The 17,147-nt window shown below is 36.9% G+C and overlaps 3 protein-coding genes and 1 long non-coding RNA gene across 8 annotated transcripts; 1 reads left to right on the top strand and 3 right to left on the bottom strand.

Moving 5' to 3' along the window:
- Positions 1–784: 784 nt before the first annotated feature.
- Positions 785–5,686, bottom strand: LOC111443280 (uncharacterized protein At1g76660-like). Of its 5 annotated transcripts, XM_023081036.1 has the most exons (5): positions 5,518–5,650; positions 4,621–4,741; positions 4,284–4,424; positions 1,443–2,618; positions 785–1,162 (listed from the first exon to the last, which is right to left on the bottom strand). In XM_023081036.1, exons 3-5 carry the CDS (start codon positions 4,414–4,416, stop codon positions 960–962), a joined length of 1,512 nt encoding a protein of 503 aa, XP_022936804.1. In that variant the 5' UTR covers positions 4,417–4,424; positions 4,621–4,741; positions 5,518–5,650; the 3' UTR covers positions 785–959. The 5 variants fall into 5 exon arrangements, with proteins under 5 accessions (XP_022936804.1, XP_022936803.1, XP_022936806.1 ...); XM_023081035.1 differs by lacking the exon at positions 4,621–4,741 and having other exon boundaries at positions 5,518–5,658; XM_023081038.1 differs by lacking the exons at positions 4,284–4,424; positions 4,621–4,741 and having other exon boundaries at positions 1,443–2,619; positions 5,518–5,686.
- Positions 5,687–6,469: 783 nt separating this feature from the next.
- Positions 6,470–11,021, bottom strand: LOC111443630. The gene is made up of 9 exons (XM_023081536.1): positions 10,637–11,021; positions 10,251–10,478; positions 10,010–10,131; positions 8,536–8,596; positions 8,274–8,414; positions 7,997–8,104; positions 7,230–7,458; positions 6,896–7,147; positions 6,470–6,816 (listed from the first exon to the last, which is right to left on the bottom strand). Exons 1-9 carry the CDS (start codon positions 10,859–10,861, stop codon positions 6,734–6,736), a joined length of 1,449 nt encoding a protein of 482 aa, XP_022937304.1. The 5' UTR covers positions 10,862–11,021; the 3' UTR covers positions 6,470–6,733.
- A 239-nt stretch (positions 11,022–11,260) lies between these two features.
- LOC111443082 (UPF0047 protein YjbQ) lies at positions 11,261–17,143 on the top strand. The gene is made up of 7 exons (XM_023080705.1): positions 11,261–11,543; positions 11,734–11,794; positions 11,878–11,972; positions 12,082–12,115; positions 12,909–12,963; positions 13,040–13,082; positions 16,813–17,143. The coding sequence occupies exons 1-7, from the start codon at positions 11,346–11,348 to the stop codon at positions 16,882–16,884; spliced, it is 558 nt and encodes a 185-aa protein (XP_022936473.1). The 5' UTR covers positions 11,261–11,345; the 3' UTR covers positions 16,885–17,143.
- LOC111443084 lies at positions 12,191–15,405 on the bottom strand. Its single transcript, XR_002710431.1, has 3 exons — positions 15,273–15,405; positions 13,935–13,940; positions 12,191–12,204 (listed from the first exon to the last, which is right to left on the bottom strand). It is a non-coding gene; the product is annotated as an uncharacterized LOC111443084 (long non-coding RNA).
- Positions 17,144–17,147: the final 4 nt, after the last annotated feature.

Raw genomic sequence — 17,147 nt, 5'->3', positions numbered from 1 at the left:
CCCCTAAACCCCAACCCCTAAAACCCTAAACCCTAAACCCTGAAACCCTAAACCCTAAACCCCTAAACCCCAACCCCTAAAACCCTAAACCCCAACCCCTAAAACCCTAAACCCTAAACCCTGAAACCTTAAACCCTAAACCCCTAAACCCCAACCCCTAAAACCCTAAACCCTAAACCCTGAAACCCTAATCTCTCGTTTCTTCATTTGTGTTGTCGCTTCCGAGTCATTATTTTGATCTGTCGAAGAATACTGTTCTTCACTAGAGGAAGAAGAAGCTTCGGTGGCAGAAGCAGCAAAGCTTCTTAATCTGCAATCTCCGTTGCTCGTAAAACACCGTCAAATAAAAGAAGTACAATATTTGAATTCGTCATCATTATTATGTTTTTTAGTTGCCGTCTATGTTTTTTTGTAATTTGAATTTCAGATTGAATACTGTCGCTATGCTAATGAAGCTCTAGAGGTTAGTGCTAATTTACTATAAATGAATCCGAATCTCTATATGCGGCTTGAACTACAAGAAACTTGCGAGAGCCGATCAAATCGAGTATTAATAAGAGATTCAAAGCAGTATTTTGTCATTTGCCATCACTCGATTTGAAGCTCTTTTTTGAAGAGGTTTTTGCGTGTAGTGAATCTATTGGTTTGTTTACAACAGCCACCTGCTTTTGGTGCAACCCTAACTTCTAACATGATATTTTAGCAATCTTCGACTCTAAAGAAGCCTTATTGTTGACCTCGATCATTGACCTAACTTTTAACAACCACCCACTGACGACGGTTGTACAGAACATGCAAGCAGATTGTATCATTTTTAATTGAAAAAAAGTAAACTTCATCAACCAAATACAGAAATTCGATCCATTCCATAAATTGGCACGATAAGGAACACAAACTATATCGTTAAACCATCGAGTGAGACAAGATAAACATTCTGTAAACTAGCAGAGATGGCTCTCTTAGTCATGCCATAAAAAATCTCCCTTGGCCTCTCTTAGGCTCCTTCCTCTTCTGTAGTCAACTTCCGCATCAGAGCAGGATAAACCAAGATTATACTTCCGACTATTTTTTGATGGCCCTATCCTTGAAAATACATCTGATCCAACTTGGTTTAAGGTACTTGATCCTGACATGTTACCAGGTTGTCTTTGCAATTTATTATCTGCATCAAACAGGTGACAATTGTAACTATTTACGGTATCAGAATTGTGGGTAACAGTTTAAATTAATAGCTCGCAGGGGAAGAAAAACTACAGTTAATATTCATTATACTTCCACATTTCTATTCCCCTCACTCGCAGTGAAAAAGAAATATATAGTAAAATTCTAATATTTGACATTTTGAACACGTTTACCAAACCACATTTACGTGTTTACTTTCTTTCGACTTCTCATTTTATGGAACAAGTGTATGCACATAGTAACAGGGAACAGCAGCTCACCTTCATAAACAGTGCATAATGCCAGCACTTCAGTGCAGGTATCCTTTTGGACAACATCAGGTGGTGATTTAATTCTCCTCAGACTCTGTAAGGTTGTATGTGCGGAATTTAGATTTTCAGCCAACAATGATGGTTCAAAACTTTCTTCTGCTGACAGACTAGTTGAAGTGAAAGGCTTCATAGTAAAGGAATCCTCCATTACTCCAGATATCTCCACATATTGTGTAGTAGTTATAATTTCATCTGCACTGAAACCAAACGATGCTCGGTATGCTTCTAGTTCCTCCACATCTTGTTTTGGAGACTTATTGTGCCGATTTTGGAGTACATTCCCACCAGGCGAGTAAACATCTGAATCCTTTGATACACTTAACCTACCACCAGTATGAGGGAATGGTGGATTGTCCAGATAGAATTGTGCAAATGTAGCAGGGCAGAAGAAATTAGAATCCTGAGATACCAAAGATGTACCAGCTTTCTCATGTCCAAATAGCCGACCGGAACCAGTTCTAGGATATTTTCCATCTTGGGGAGAAACTGAAGGATTCCACTGCGGTGGGAAGTCCCTTTCAGGAAATGATGATAAGCAATCACCGGAGGTCCTTGAAATTGGTGACACGAGGCTACTGGAAGGACTTCCAGGGTAGAGAGAATATGCAGTTTGAAGATCATTTGAAGCAATGTAATTTTCCTTTCCTGTTCCTTTAAGATCCACTGATGAGGATAGGAACTCAGCAAACGGCACATCGGGGGAAGAAGGTGTGGTCAGGTGAGCTAGTTCTGGAGGGGGAGTGAGTGGAGCAGTTGACGGTTCAGTGGTGAAGGCTGAGAAAACAGGAGGCGAAACCAGCTGTGTTTCGTGTGCATATGGCCCTGTAGCAAACATTGTCGATGAAGGACCTCCAGGTGAGTTGGCAGACATCGACAAGAAACAGCTCGGTGATTGGGCTGTTGAAGGGAGTGCAGAATTTGTAAAGGATGCTGGAGAAGAAGGTGGGGCTAGTAGGGATGGATCTATCACTGTAGCCTGGATGGCCATTCCGGCTGCTGGAGGTCTATTTGGCTGGGTTGTCACAACATTTCCCTCAGGTAAACGAGATGCAGGTACAATGCGCTTTTCTCCTTTCTGCGAGTGAAAACAAGATAATGCACCCCAGCATCCACCCCATTTCTTTCCCTGCTAAAGAGGAAGGTATTAGAAGGTAACCATAACAACTCATTAAAGAACAGTCAATGAAAACCAAAAGATTTAGGACCATCCCCTTTCACAACTTTTGTACAAGTTCATGCCAGCAGAGATGACTATTTCAAATTTATCCATTAAAAATGTCCAATATCAGTTTTAGCACGAGTTAAAGGCCTTCCAGATCTGAGCATGTTCTTAATGGAAGTAGACTATTTAAGCGCTTCAGTAGAAGCCCCTGAAAGTGGGGATCAGTAAATCAAATATCAACCGCAATAATTATAAGTGATTAATCAAACATCATTAAAATAAAAAGATAAGAATAAGAAAAACCTAAACAAGTGTTCAACAAAACTTTTTAATGTGCAGAATACCACAGCTTTTAACTTCTTCATCTTCCAAAATAAAAATACTCTTAACATACATTCACTATGTTTAAAATTACAACTCGGAACTGTTGAAATTAGAGGTCAGAAAACTTGTAAGAAATTTCTGTGAACTTTGGTGTAGGTCTTAATTAATAGAACAGTGAAAATATGAGAAACAAAGAAAGCACATAGTGATTCGGTTATCAGAAACAGTGTCCAGAACTAATGTATTATGAAAAGTTAGGAAAGTAATTAACGTGATCTTCTGTGTTTCTCAAAATGACAGCATCTTATGAAATTCTCTCTCATCTTAAATATGCTTATTCATCTTGAAATCTGATGCTGCAACTTGTTCTTTGTTCTTTTTGTTTTGTTTTTTTTTTTGTTTTCTACCCAATAAGAAACACAATGCATTTCCTAGAAGATAGGAAATTGAAAATAGGGTAAGAAAGCCAACCCCCGTGATAAGGAAGCTACATAACCTCAGTTGGCACAAAAGAAAAGGAGTACAGATTTGAAAGAAGCAAAAAAAAAAAAAAAATCACCATAATAACCCAACCAAAAGAACATGGTCCAAAAGCCTGTCTATAGATCTAGCTTTACTGTTGAAGAGTCAGTTGTGGCCACTTTTTCCTCATCTGCTCATTCTTCGAATGGGTTTGGTATCCGTTTATTTACTTATCATGCTTCTTCATTTCAGATGGTTTCTTATATTTGGTTCTCAATAAGTCCTTCATTTCTCTAATAGTTTTTTAATTATCCTAGAATTTTTTTTTTTTTTCGAGATACATGTTTCTTATCTTTTCTGTTTCTGGACTTATTTTTCACTTGAAAATAAGAAAAAGTTTTTTTATTATTGAAAAATGAAAAGCACGTGTACAAGAACTGCTGAACTAATTAGAAAGAATGAACAAGACAATAACAGATATTATAGAGCAGCCTAAAGTTTTGATTCCCTTCCAAATACTGTCAAATATCTAGCTTTTCTTCAAAGATTCTCTAAACAATTTCCAACCAAACATTCAAAAGAAGGCTTTCATCAACATAAGTACTCGGTAATCAGAGCATACCACAAGCAAATTCTCTGAAGGCAAAAATGTCAAACCCACTAGGAAGCAAGGGTCGTTCTCGAAATTATCCAGAAGCCTAACAATCCCTTACATAACGCAACAAAACTATATCCCACTTGATAAATTGAGGATCTCACTTTGGTTGGGAAACTTAAAAAGCGAAAGGGGTGGGTTGGGATACTGGACAAGATAGCTTGTTGAGGAACAGATAAACAGCCACCCTTCTGAAAGGAAAGGAACTTTCCACATATCCAGTTCATGCTGGATTTCTCAATTATTGGAGTCCATAAGTCCAACATCAAAGTATTAACCGCAGGAGGCATCCCAAATCCTGTACTTTCCTGGTACTCCATAGTAACACCTGAAATACAGTTTTATCTTTGTTAATGGAGTCTCCAACTCATTAAGTTTAGTGCAGAAGACAAGGACATCATAAGCAAATTGAAATGGTTTGCCAGACTCTTATCCAAGTGCACACTGCAAAGGATCCAGAATCCAACTCTAAGATTCTGCAAAAGAATATCAAAACTAACAGAACAAGAGAGAGCAAATCTCACTGTCTCAAGCCTCTAGAAGCTTTAAAACTACCCCTTCTGCCAACCATCTATAAATGTAAGAAATTAGTTTTAGCAAAGCAACTGCTTCCACTTTATCCATCTCTCCCTAAAGCTACGCCTCCTGAAAACAACCAAAAACGACTGCCAATTGAATCTTATGGAGGCCTTTCTCAAAATCAACCCTCATCGCCGAACCTTACCTTTTTACTTCCTGAAATAGTCCACTAAATCATTTAGCAACAAGGATGGGTGTCAAAATATATTTATCAGCCACAAATGCAAACTGTTTAGTAGACAATACAACGAAGAACGCTATTCAATCAACCTGTTACAACCTATGATAGTACGTGTGTTGTGTATATCTACATGGAGAGCCACAAACCCCAAGCCACAGAAACTATTAAAAAAATAATAAATAAATAAACCTTCAGCTGGCACATAAGTGAAAGTGTAAGTCAAAACTATCATTAAAAGAAGGGATCCAGAATTGAAACTTATGTTAAGAAATGATAAGCATAGGTGGAATGACCATAAGCCAGATCAGGAAGAGAAGGTGACATCCATCATGTCAGATCGGTAAAACTAACAAAAAGCAATCTAAAAACTATCAAGTAAATGGGATCCGCATCTGCAAAATAATTCAGTAGAAGAAGGATGGATTGAATAGATTTGTTAGGAAATAAGGGGTTGGCAGAGAACGCAACACTAGATTTAGGGGAGGACAGGCAGAAAAAAGAGTGGCATTGCCTTCAAAGTAAATACAAAGCCTAAACAAGTAAAAAGGTGTTTAGAGCACCCTAGATCTAATGCTATAAGAAACAATGTGCAAAATCCACCATATTCCCGTGCAATAAACTAGATGTTAGCAGAACGATCAGTGAGGGAGGGGACTCATACCCGTTCCTGCTGAGGGAATCTATTCTGCTCGGACCCCATTCGTAACCAGTAGCCCGACAAAGTCTCTACTTATCTTTTCGTGTCCTAAGCTGCCTCTTCCTACGAGACTCGTGGCCCTCCTCCTCCACCTCCTCTTCCTCGTCCTCCACCTCCTCCTCCTCCACCTCCTCCACCTCCACCTCCTCCACCTCCTCCTCCTCCTGACAAGTATAAGTTTATAAGGAATCGTCTTAGTTGGTAAAATGATAGAGATTAAGAAGAAAGGCTACATGCTTCTGTCGTTTTAACTTTAACATAAAGAGAAGATGGAGGAGATCCATTACCGCCAGCTTCATCCATACAAGGACTAATGCGAATCAGGCCCATATCAACCGTAGCATTTCTCCATTCACAGAGCAAAATCTGGCAGCATACAGATTTGCTCTCTCGACCCTGAAAACAGTAACTGATAAAGAAAAAGAAAAAAGAAAGAAGCGATGGCGTAAGTAGTCAACGGCGACGGTGGCTGAGCGAGGGTGGCGGAGTGTGATAGGGTCGGCAAATGCGAACGACGGAGAGAGAGAGAGAGATGACCTGGCTGACAGTCGAAGTTCCCGAAGTGGAGAAACCCTAAAACCAAACGCAAAACATACCATTTGAGTCGGTTCAGTTCAGTTCAACCGAACCGAAGCCTTGAAGGTTCAATGTGATCTCTGTAAACCCGAACCGAACCGGTTCATTTTACTTGAAATGAGGATAATGACCATCATTTTAGACGTTCAAACATGAAACATGAAGATATTATGCATTGGGAGTCGGGACCTTTTACATGCAACATAGTATTTATAAATATTGTTGGATAATACATAATTGGAAAAGATAAATAAAGGACGAAATGTAAATATGTGGGTATCAAAGTTTTCAGTACGTAAATCAAAGTATATTACAGAACTGTTCAAATGTGCGAAGTTTGAAAATGTTATGTTTTTTTACTAATTTATAACAAATATTAAATTCTATACATGCACGCTGGGGTAAAAGGGTAAGGAGAATTGTACATTATACACCTCAAATATTCTAAAAAACACTGATATTTAAAAAGGATGAAGCTGTAATTCAATATAAAGATCTAAAAGAAACTGTCTACAGTGAATTTATCTTGAAGTCTTTTTCTAATAATCTCTAATCGGTAAAAGTCGCCAGCAACAGCCAGAAGAAAGAAAGGGGAAAGGCCCGGTTAGTCACGCTTGCATTTGCGGATGCAGCTCCTGCATGCCAATGTGGCCACATAAGCAGTTCCCAGCGAACCAAGAAGAAGTACTGAAACAAACCATCAGTTCTGGGTTAGAAATTTATTGGCAAAGAATTTCAGAACATAATTGCATATTTCGGAACTTACAAGTCAAGGTACTATAAAACAAAATTGCCAGCCGATGTCGGACTATCCATCCCAAACTAACTTCCAGAAGACAATGCCTGTGGTACTTTCCCGTATTACTATTGGATAAATACTCACCGTTTCCTGGACGCAATGAACTCAAAGAGACGTTGACACCTACTACAGCAACCCCATTCGCATCCCGCACTTCCATTTTAAGTCTTACTGGAGTTGCATCCCAATCAATTTCAATGACTCCAAAATTTGGTTGCCCTAGGAGGAACCATACACGAAAGGGAGATGACACAGTGAAGAACATCTAAAATCTAAGAAATAAGCGACGACATGTGCATACCGAACGTGCAGGACTTGTATCTGCAGTTGCTTTCCATAACTCTCATTGTAGATGGCGTCACCCACGCAAGAAACCTTACTACAAATTGTAATGGTCGCGGAAGTACCCTTTCAACAGCTTGGGTAAGACCACTTGAGGTTATATCATATAGCGGATACTCAACGCCGCAATCAAAGCGAGAAATTTCTCCAAAATGAACATCTCCGCTTATAAAGAAAACTCCATTTCTCTTAATCCATAGAAACACGGGAAGAAAGAAAAATATAATGCATACTGGAACTTTAGTACATATAATATATAAATTAGGTATAAAAATACTACCTTAATCATTTAGCCTTGTAATTTAAAATTTGTAATAATTTTTAGTCCCAATAAAATATATATATATTAGTTAAGATATTATGGTGTTTCTTATGTATGAAAATAGATAAATCCATCCAAGACTAAATGTGTTTATAAATTACTTAGACTAAATCATTACTTAATAAAAAAAAAAGTTAAGACTAAATTGTTAGAAATCTAACCTACAGGAACTAAATTCAGTGACTAAATTTTTACCAAATTTAAACTTTGAAACTTAAACTTCTATTAAATTGAAAACATGGAGATTAAATTGGTACTTCATCAATTACATGGACAAAAGGTTTTTTTTTTTTTTTAATTATAAATATTGAAGATTTCTCACTGTGTTTTTTCCTTTTGGTGTGCAGTTCGTTAATTTAAAGAGCAGGGGCTACTTTAATAAAAAATGCACTAAAGATTTTTACCTTGCTATCTGCAATCAACTTGAAGAGGAGCTCTCTCTCCTTCGGGAAACGTCCCCAAGACTCCAAATAGAACAACGGCCTGGTGGTTGCTGAAAGATTTGATATAACCTGAATTGTAGAATAACTATGACACGATATCATAAAAATAAAGCTGACAACTGCTAAGATACGCAAGGAAGAGAAGAGGTTTCATGATAAGATTTATCGGTGAGCAAGTGTAAGAACAGATCCACTGAAAAAGTTGCATATGCTAGTAGACAAAGTAGGCTTGAGCCACCTGAATGGATGACCCAATTATTGTAACTGCTGACTCCGGACCCTTAAGCTCTCTCTCCAGCCACGTCCATTGAGCAGCACCCAAAATAGTTCCATCACTAAACATCGGATCACGGTGATATCTAGTATCTAATAGAATAACCTACAAAACTCCAAGTCATAAACATGGTATCTGAAGGCTAATCACATAATACGATCAAAATACATCATCATTAAAGCCAAATTATGAAGATAAGAATCATCGAAAGAGCTATAATTCGTACCTTAATTTGTTTACCTATAGGGCCGAACATGTATGATGCATACACACCATGCTGCTTGCGCCTAGAAAGGCAAAGTATGGTTAATAATTTAACAGAAAAAAATCTACAAAGAAGTAAATTAACAATCCAAGGATTACAGTGCTCTAAAATTTAAATTATCGCAATGAACACTACGGTGTAGGCCTTACCCAAAAATGAAGTACAGATCTTTTTTCAATCTAATATACTTGGGTATACCATTCCTTTCATAATTTTTATGTTAAAAATGACAAAAGGATGGCGAGAATTTTAAGCTAACCACTGCAGTATTAGGATGTTTATTTTTCTAATAAACTATCAATTTGAAGTGTCATAGGTAATGTTGCTTAGCAAACTCACAAATAACGTCCTCAGATGGACAAAAACTACCATAAGGGTCAGAAAATCTCTTTTCTAGCATTTAAAAAATGAACTTAAAAGAAAAGTAAACCCTCCGATTGCAGTTCATGGAATGTGAGAAACAAGGTTCCCTTCTAATATGAGTTTAGATGCATCATATTCCTGTATGACATAGATTGCGATTTGCTTTGTTTTGCAGTATCATTGCAACATACCCTTCAAGTCTTTGAACAATGTCTAAACCTAAACACAAACGACACCGTCTTTAACGCATGTCCTTTCCTAACATGCCCATTGATAGGAGAAAAACTACAATGTACGCATATTTGCACTACGTGAATTTCAGCAGCATGCCCATGGCATACTTGAGATACTTCGGGTAGCAAAGGTCGAAAGTCAACCTATGAAACACTTGTTGAGGATGCAGTAACCGAGGGAATTAATAAGATAGATACAAGTTCTTGGGAGAGAAGGGTTATGTTCAAGTAAGGATATTCACAAGGTAAGAGCTCTTGGAAACATTTCTTGAGTTCTTGGTTTGTAAGTTCCTAGATTGTACGCAAGAGAATGGAAGTCTCTCTTTAACAGAAATTTAGCTCTTCCACAAGCAATAGGGATTGAAATGATCTACCAAATAGGTATTGCTTTCTGAATCACACCTGGATAAACACTAAATATTTAAGAAACTTAAACCTGCCCAGCGCCAAAAGTTGGTGAAATGATAATAGGAGACTCAGCGAGGCAAATGGACTCACAAGTACAGTTCAACAAAAAACAATCTAAGACTTCTATAGAATTTCCTAAATGATTTTAGATAGAAAAAAAAGAAAATGTATAAGGAAAAAAGAACCAAAAGTGTTCTGGTTCATTCTTGCATATCCAATCACCCAACATTAGTGGATGTAGTACAGGATACTTCCATACAGAGTAATGGTATGCATAAAGATAACAAAAATTTTAAATATCAACGCCAACTTTCTAATATCAGTTAATGGAAGTAAGAGACTAATATGGAGAGCAGATAATAAGACAAACCGAAGAAAAGCAACCCTTAGGACAGATAAATAATCTGTAGAAGCAGAAAAGGAACTCCCACCTTGGACTATCAAGGGGTTCATCTAAAAAATCAAGGAGAAGCTTCTGATTAGTGGCCTTCTCAGTAAATTCCTTTCCGGCATCATTTAATCCATAATCATGGTCATCCCAGGTACCGATTACCTAAAACAGCACAAAGACTAACTAAAAAACAAAGGCACCCTCATTTAACCGTCAAAAATTTAATCATGTTAAAATCAAATAATGTACGAGACTTTTTAATGAATTCACGGATCAGGCACCTTGGTCCTCTGTCTAAGCCTAGAATAACCTGGAATTGTCTTGCCCCTCTTGTATTTGAGCATCATTTCCTGCTTAGATGAAGGAACGAATCGTGGAACATTTTTCCATGGCCCCACCGTCCTTTCTCGACCAAGTAGTTTGAAAGGACGCCTAATGTCACCATAGATGTTATCACCAAGCCAAATGAAAACTTGCGGCTCGAAGTTGACTATGGAGTTCCAGATTGGCTGCAAAAAACAACTCGGTGTACAGTGTTACTCCTATAATAACAACATTGTCTTTTCACATCTTTGACGTCGCAATACAAAATTGTTAGAATCAGATTAGATCAGTAGATAGAGTTAATTAAAAAAAACAGCAACGACGACGTCGACGACAAACAAACCTGAGGAGTATCCTGGTTAGCGCATGATCCAAAAGCAATCCTGGATACCACAGGCTGAGGCTCCTTCTGTTGATCCAGTTGTGAAGCACTGCTGCTAGAAAACAGAAAACCAGCGACCGCCACTCCCGTTACAATGAAAAGCCTCCACCGTCTCCATTTTCTCTCATTGCCCATCTCTGTTTCTTTTTGCCCCGGCAGAGAACGTTGAACTAATATATATTGCATTCGCCTATAAAAATCAAATAGAGAAGCATAGAAAAATCACCGGTTAATCAGGAAGAATGCTCTGCCTTAATTAGAAAATCTCACGATCAAAGAAGGTTCTAGGACGTAGCCCAACAAAGATTGGGGTGGAGCTTAAACTTTACTAAAGATTGCAATTTTAATCTCTCAAATAACATTTCCCTCCAATTATCATTGAAAAATATTTTTATGGCTCAATAAATTATAAACCGTAGCTTTTTTTACTGAAATTTATAAATTTTGATAAAGTTAATCATAGTTAGTTGTGTAATTATTAAATTTATTTTTGAGTAAATTTTATTTTATTAATATTAAGCAAAAAGATTACAAAATTTTAAGCTTGTTTTTTCAATGGAATTACTGATTGCGGCCTGTAGGGCTGTCCTTTCCACGTATCATAGGCGGTTGGGCTTTGCGGATGAGCGGTCGGTGAGTGTAGGTTCTGTGGGCTTTAGGTTGCAAAATAATGCAAGGCGCTGTTCTCTTGGCTGCGCAACCACTCCGCGTGAAGTTGCTGTGGAGCAACAATTCCAGTACGGGTAATCCGTCCGCCACCGCAGGCGCCGGCAATCCAAGCTTGATGGCGGCCGCTGGTCCGAAGTGGGCTCAGAAGACTGTTACGCTGCCTCCTCATAGGCGGGGCTGTCATCTCATCACCCCGAAGGTGATTAATTGGTTGTCGTCTCCCACCTTATCTAGAATCTTGTATTGGTCTTCTGGGGGTTTAAATGGTGCCTGTCCTCTACATAATTCAGTTTCACTTTTCCTAACAATAGACGAAAAATTATTCATTTATACCTTAGTATGCAATTTTTTCCTCATATTGCTGCTACTGAGTTTGATTTCTATATCAGATAATGAAGGAAATTGGGAAGGACTTGTCAGAATTCAAATGTGGCCTTGCTCACATCTTCTGTAAATCTTCTAATCTAGTTTATCTATTTTGGAGATTAATGTGTAGTTGGATTTCTTTGTGGAATCATTTGCTGATGTCTCAGTGCAGCATACGAGTGCCTCTCTTACCATCAATGAAAACTATGATTCGGATGTTCGGAGTGATACTGAAACCTTCCTCAACAATATAGTGCCTGAAGTTAGTTTGCTATCCGCCTCTATCATTTGCAACTCTCATTTATCGAAAGCTTTCCCATTTGACCCTTTGTTTCTCTCTCCCACTCTTTCATTTGGGGGTATGTTTGCAGGGTACATCTGCTCCTTGGAAGCATACACTTGAAGGTCATCAAAATTCCTTCTACTTTATTCTACTAAGAAGAATTTTCCTCTTTTTTAGTTAACTGATTTCATATACTGAAAAAGAAACTGTACTATAAAAAGGGCCCGGGATTTTGTCTCCGTCATAACATTGTAACACAATTTGAACTCTTGTAATGTGTAGGATGCTAATGAATCTGCTGACTGGCTACGAGGGAGGAGGGACTATGATAGATGTGTGGTAGTTTATGAAAAAACGTCGGAAAAATGTAAAATTGACCAACCAATGTTAAGAATATATAAAGAGGAAGTAGGCTGAAACAGAGTTTATGCGAAGTAATCTCATTTTAATTTGACGGGTTATCTTAGTAAAAGCTAACTCATTCCTGAGCCTTCAAAGTTCTATACTTCTATGCCGTCTAAAAATGATTGAAGGGGTAACTGACGAACTTATATGTATACTGGTTTGGATAAGAATAGGAAGCATAAAGATTTTTTTCAACAAAAAAAAAAGGATTCTTTGACCTGTTTGCTGGAAGTTACTGAATGAATCTTAGACTAATAAAACGACTATCAAAACGTATTATATACCACAAAAACTCTTTGTTGCATGCTTTTAGATTTAAATTTTCAAATAGAAATGCAAGTGCCTCAGCATCACATATAAAATTCATAAGAAATATAGGATTGGGGGAAGAGAGTGTTTGGAAAGCCTCTCTTTTTTCTAAAAACATTACTCTCTAGTTTATACTCAACTAAGATGGATCAGGGGAATATTGACAAAAAAAATTATTTTGTTCTTGTGCTCATTATGCAGGCCCGGATGACATGCCCGCGCACATTAAATCATCAATGTTTGGCTGTGCACTCACGTGGGTTATTCGACATTGTTTCTGGATTAAATGCCTAGTTGACCTGCTGTTCTCATTTGTGGTTATTCTTTTGTAGGGTTCCAATTACAAATGGAAAGTTTAATATGGGTACTTGGCAGGTACAGTTTAGTAGGTCTTTTTTTTTTAATTAATATTATTTTTATTATTATTAATTGTAGTTTTTCCGTTAAATAAAAAACTAACAATTTTTGTTAATAGTGAATATGGAAAAGAGTTCGTTATATTCCTTTGTTTGGTACACAATTTGTAATTTTGGTATGAGAATAAATCATTCCTTAGCATTCTTATATACTCATGAACAAGGGTAATCCATACCTTTCCGAAGTTTTGGGTTTTCAACTTTTCTCTCTGCCTATGATTAAACTTTTCGTCTCACTTAAAACTTCTCTTCTTACTTCTTCTGCTCTTCTTTTTTCTTCTTGTTTTATATATTTTCTTTTTGTTCGTGCATATTTGTTTATCTTATTTAGTTAGAACAAATTAATATGTTTAAGTTAATTTTTTTAATTGATAGGACTACTTGTGTTTGTTAGGTTGTTGATTCATAACCTTTACAGTAAATGAAAAGTAAGGCTCGTGTTTCAGATTTTTTTTTTTTTGTACTTGTTTTATCATTTTTGGTTCACTTTATGCTGTATCCTTTAAGGAAAAGTTTGGAAATGCATGGGAAAAGTACTTTAATGTTCAATCACCAGGTTAACTTAGTATCTGACGTTGTAATTGTAGATGGCTTTCGTGAGGTTAGCATGTCATTTAGAAAGAAGTTCTGTTCCTGATTAGGGTTAAGGAAATCCACTAGATTTATTGGTTCAAGTCATGATTGGAAATGGATATAAAGCCTCTACATGATTTCCCACCCTGATCAGATGAAACATAGCCTTGCCACTTTTGTACTTCGAATTAAAGTAATGCCAACTACCTGGATCTTCTTAGATCTCCACTCTTCAAACATGAATCTTTTTGGCCCTTTGAAACATGATTCAAATATTCATCCTTCATTCTTGCCTGTTGAAGCTCTATTTCTTTTTCCTCTTTTTAATTGGAGACAAATTTTCATTGATAATAAAAATTTCGTAAGAAAATGAACGAAAAAATCTTCAAAATGTCTTTTTCCCACCTGTACTTCGTGGTACATGTCTACCAAGAGTGCAACCAAAGCTTCAAAATGGCTTTTTCCTTAGAGGCTGCTACCTTCCTGTTAAGAACAAGAAATGTCCACGTAAAGCCTTCTTAAGATGACTGAAATTATGATAACAGTGGAAATTTAAAATCAATCTGGGATCAGTTTTCTCCCATCCATCCACTCAATCCAATTGAATACTTCTTCTAAATTGACACTTGTGGTCTTTTGTGTTTCTGCTTCAGTAAGATGATTCAACTAAAAAGATCATTCTATGTTGAACACTCAAGTGTCAGAATATTCCCTTGGGTGAATTGGCAACTCCAAATATTCTCCTGTAATGCAATAATTCCCGTTGAGAATGAGCTTGTTTGAGTCTCTTTGTTCTCTAATCAATGCAGGATTTGTTGCCACTTCATGTTGGTACTCACTTTGATGCCTCTTCTTCTATGTGCTTATTTCTTCAGCAATTTTGTCCATTCATTCAAGCAACATTGAAGTATTCTTCTCCATCTTAAGAATTTTATACGAATCCCGTAGACAAAGCTAAATCCTTCTTTCTTATTTCTTTCAAAACTGAATTGAATGTTCAAGAGAAATATTTATATAATTGAGAGATATTTTTGTAATCCCTTTAAACAGAGGTAATATTTAGGGATTGGTTTTAGGGATTTATTTATATGTATTATTACCTAATATCTAGGGCTAGCTAAATTTTATTTTATTTTTTTTTGGTCTTTTTTGTATTATAAAACGAACCTGTATCTCTTTGAAAATAAGTGAGCAAGATAGTTTATATTGCAACATGATATTAAAGCTTTTCTATTCTAGAAAATTTGATTAGAACCAAAACCCTAATACAATCGGTGAAACCTTCATCGTTGCCGACCATCCATCATGATCAAGTTTCTTCTGCAAACTACCTCAAACCCATCAAGCACTCAAAATCTAGGAGGGTTGCAATATTTCTAGTGCATGTAGATGACATATAGTCACTAAAGTACTTTCTTAGCATTGAAGTAGCGTACTCAGCTCAATGCATTTTCATATCACAAGAAGAAATATGTGATGGATTTATTGATGGAAACAAAGAAAAGCATAGGTGAACTTGCACCAACACTGATGGATCCACATTAGAAATTGGGAGAGTCAAAAAAAGAACCATTACAGAGAAATGTACCAGAGGTCAGTGGGAGGTTCATATATCTAGCTCACACTAGATTAGACATAGCATACTCCGTAAGTGTAATTATTCAATTCATTCATGATCTGCAAGAACCTTACCTTCAGGCGACATATAGAGTGTTAGGTTACTTGAAAGGAACTTCAAGAAAAGGAATTTTGTTCAAACGGAACTATTCCATTGCATTGGAAGATTGCACCGATGCTAACTATGTTGGATCATTTGTAGACCGAAGATTTACTATGGAGTATTGTACTTTTCTTGGAGTTAATTTGTTAACATGGAGGAGTAAAAAGCAAAATGTGGTGTCTAGATTATCTGTCGAATTAGAATTTCGAGCTATTGCACAAGGGTTTTTGTGAACTCTTATGGTTGAAGATGATCCTTGATGATTTACAATTTAAGGGAGAAGATCCAATGAAGTTGTACTGCGACAACAAATCAGCTATCCACATTGCACATAATCCTATCCAACATGGAGAAGGGGATAGTATGCATTAGTTATGTACCCCATAACTACAACTAACCGATATACTAACAAAAGGATAATATCTATTCCTCAGATTGAGGGAGAGTGTTGAAAGAATGACCTTGATTCAAGGAATATTTATGCATATTTTTAACTAAGGAAAATATTACCTAGTATCTAAGGATTGATTCTAGGGATTTATATGTATGTATTATTACCTAGCATAGCTAGATTTTGTGTGAAGTTGAAGAACTGACCGCATTTCCATTACTACCAGAGGAATATTATGAATCTTTCCAAAGTATTCATGAGGAGGTGGATTCTCCTTTACCCCCTAGTTTTCCTGCTTTTGTTCACTTTTCCACTTCTTTTAACTTGTAAGCAACTATCTTTTTTTTTTCTTTTTTCGTTTTTTCTTTTTTAATTAAATAGTAATAAAAATTATTTTAAAATAAAAGGCCAGCAACAACCAGGCATCTGATTGTTTCTAGCAAAAATATGATGGACTCCTCTCTTTCTCTCTCTTACATAGTTTTGTAATTAGCTGCTTATCCATTCCTTTATTGGCTTATCTTATGTGTTACCAGCAAAAACCAGCCATATGATGGACTCCCTCTCTCCCTCTCCCACTCTTACTTATGTACGGAGGGCTTATATTAAACCAAAACATCTGTAGTGTTGTTTAACTTGATTTGACTTTTCTTTATTACACCCAGTTGAATTAGCAATATTAAATTAGTGTTTGCATATTTCCGGTCTTTAATATAATTCTTTTTTATCATATTGAAACAAAGGTAATGCCTGATGGATCAGGATAAGTTATGACATGAAGTTTTAAGGATTGAAGTCTGTGTGTATGAAATTTTTCTGCATTTAGTAGAACTGAGAGATCAGATGGGGGAGGGTTGATGAATAGGTCTGAGGTTTGGGGGAGGGTTTCTATCCTTGGTTCAGTGTGTCGAATGGATTTATATACGGAATGCCACATGCTAGGACAGATGAAACTTTTAGTTTAAAATTTAATGGCTAATTTTGATTGGACTTTGGATGCTTCAGGGAATATGGCTATGTGAGCACCGAGACCACCCCACTGCACGCAATATTGTGGTCACCCTGAATGGAATTTAGGTGATGGTAAGAGTTGGAGCTTCTGCCTGCCCAACTATTTCCCCTGGTTGTATCAATGTCAATAATAAACTGGTCTCCTTGCCTTGGCAAAACTGAACTGTAGACTCGGAGTCTGGGGACCATGTGAAATCACCCCTTTTTTTTTCATTTTTTTTTTTTCATTTGAGATGGTTGTTAATGGTTTATCATTTAGTTATGCTTGTATATTGGTCAACTTTATTGGGAGAGATATATGATGAATATGAACCCATTAGCATTCCCCC

The sequence above is a fragment of the Cucurbita moschata genome, unplaced genomic scaffold, assembly GCF_002738365.1.
Source record: "Cucurbita moschata cultivar Rifu unplaced genomic scaffold, Cmos_1.0 Cmo_Scf00005, whole genome shotgun sequence".
Classification (NCBI taxonomy): Eukaryota; Viridiplantae; Streptophyta; class Magnoliopsida; order Cucurbitales; family Cucurbitaceae; genus Cucurbita; species Cucurbita moschata.
Note: the sequence above shows the minus strand (reverse complement) of the source record. Positions and strands in the feature narration are given on the sequence as shown.

What these genes read in the sequence shown, in the direction of transcription:
- LOC111443280 (XM_023081035.1), bottom strand. Translation starts at nt 4,416, where the DNA reads ATGGAGTACCAGGAAAGTACAGGATTTGGGATGCCTCCTGCGGTTAAT. An exon ending in GTTCCTTTCCTTTCAGAAGG is followed by an intron (nt 2,619 to 4,283) that starts GTGGCTGTTTAT and finishes CTCTTTAGCAGG; the next exon opens with GAAAGAAATGGGGTGGATGC. An exon ending in ATTATGCACTGTTTATGAAG is followed by an intron (nt 1,163 to 1,442) that starts GTGAGCTGCTGT and finishes TGTTTGATGCAG; the next exon opens with ATAATAAATTGCAAAGACAA.
- LOC111443630 (XM_023081536.1), bottom strand. Translation starts at nt 10,861, where the DNA reads ATGCAATATATATTAGTTCAACGTTCTCTGCCGGGGCAAAAAGAAACA. An exon ending in GGCTTAGACAGAGGACCAAG is followed by an intron (nt 10,132 to 10,250) that starts GTGCCTGATCCG and finishes GTGCTGTTTTAG; the next exon opens with GTAATCGGTACCTGGGATGA. An exon ending in GAACCCCTTGATAGTCCAAG is followed by an intron (nt 8,597 to 10,009) that starts GTGGGAGTTCCT and finishes TTGCCTTTCTAG; the next exon opens with GCGCAAGCAGCATGGTGTGT.
- LOC111443082 (XM_023080705.1), top strand. Translation starts at nt 11,346, where the DNA reads ATGCAAGGCGCTGTTCTCTTGGCTGCGCAACCACTCCGCGTGAAGTTG. An exon ending in TGGCCTTGCTCACATCTTCT is followed by an intron (nt 11,795 to 11,877) that starts GTAAATCTTCTA and finishes CTGATGTCTCAG; the next exon opens with TGCAGCATACGAGTGCCTCT. An exon ending in TTGGAAGCATACACTTGAAG is followed by an intron (nt 12,116 to 12,908) that starts GTCATCAAAATT and finishes CTCATTATGCAG; the next exon opens with GCCCGGATGACATGCCCGCG.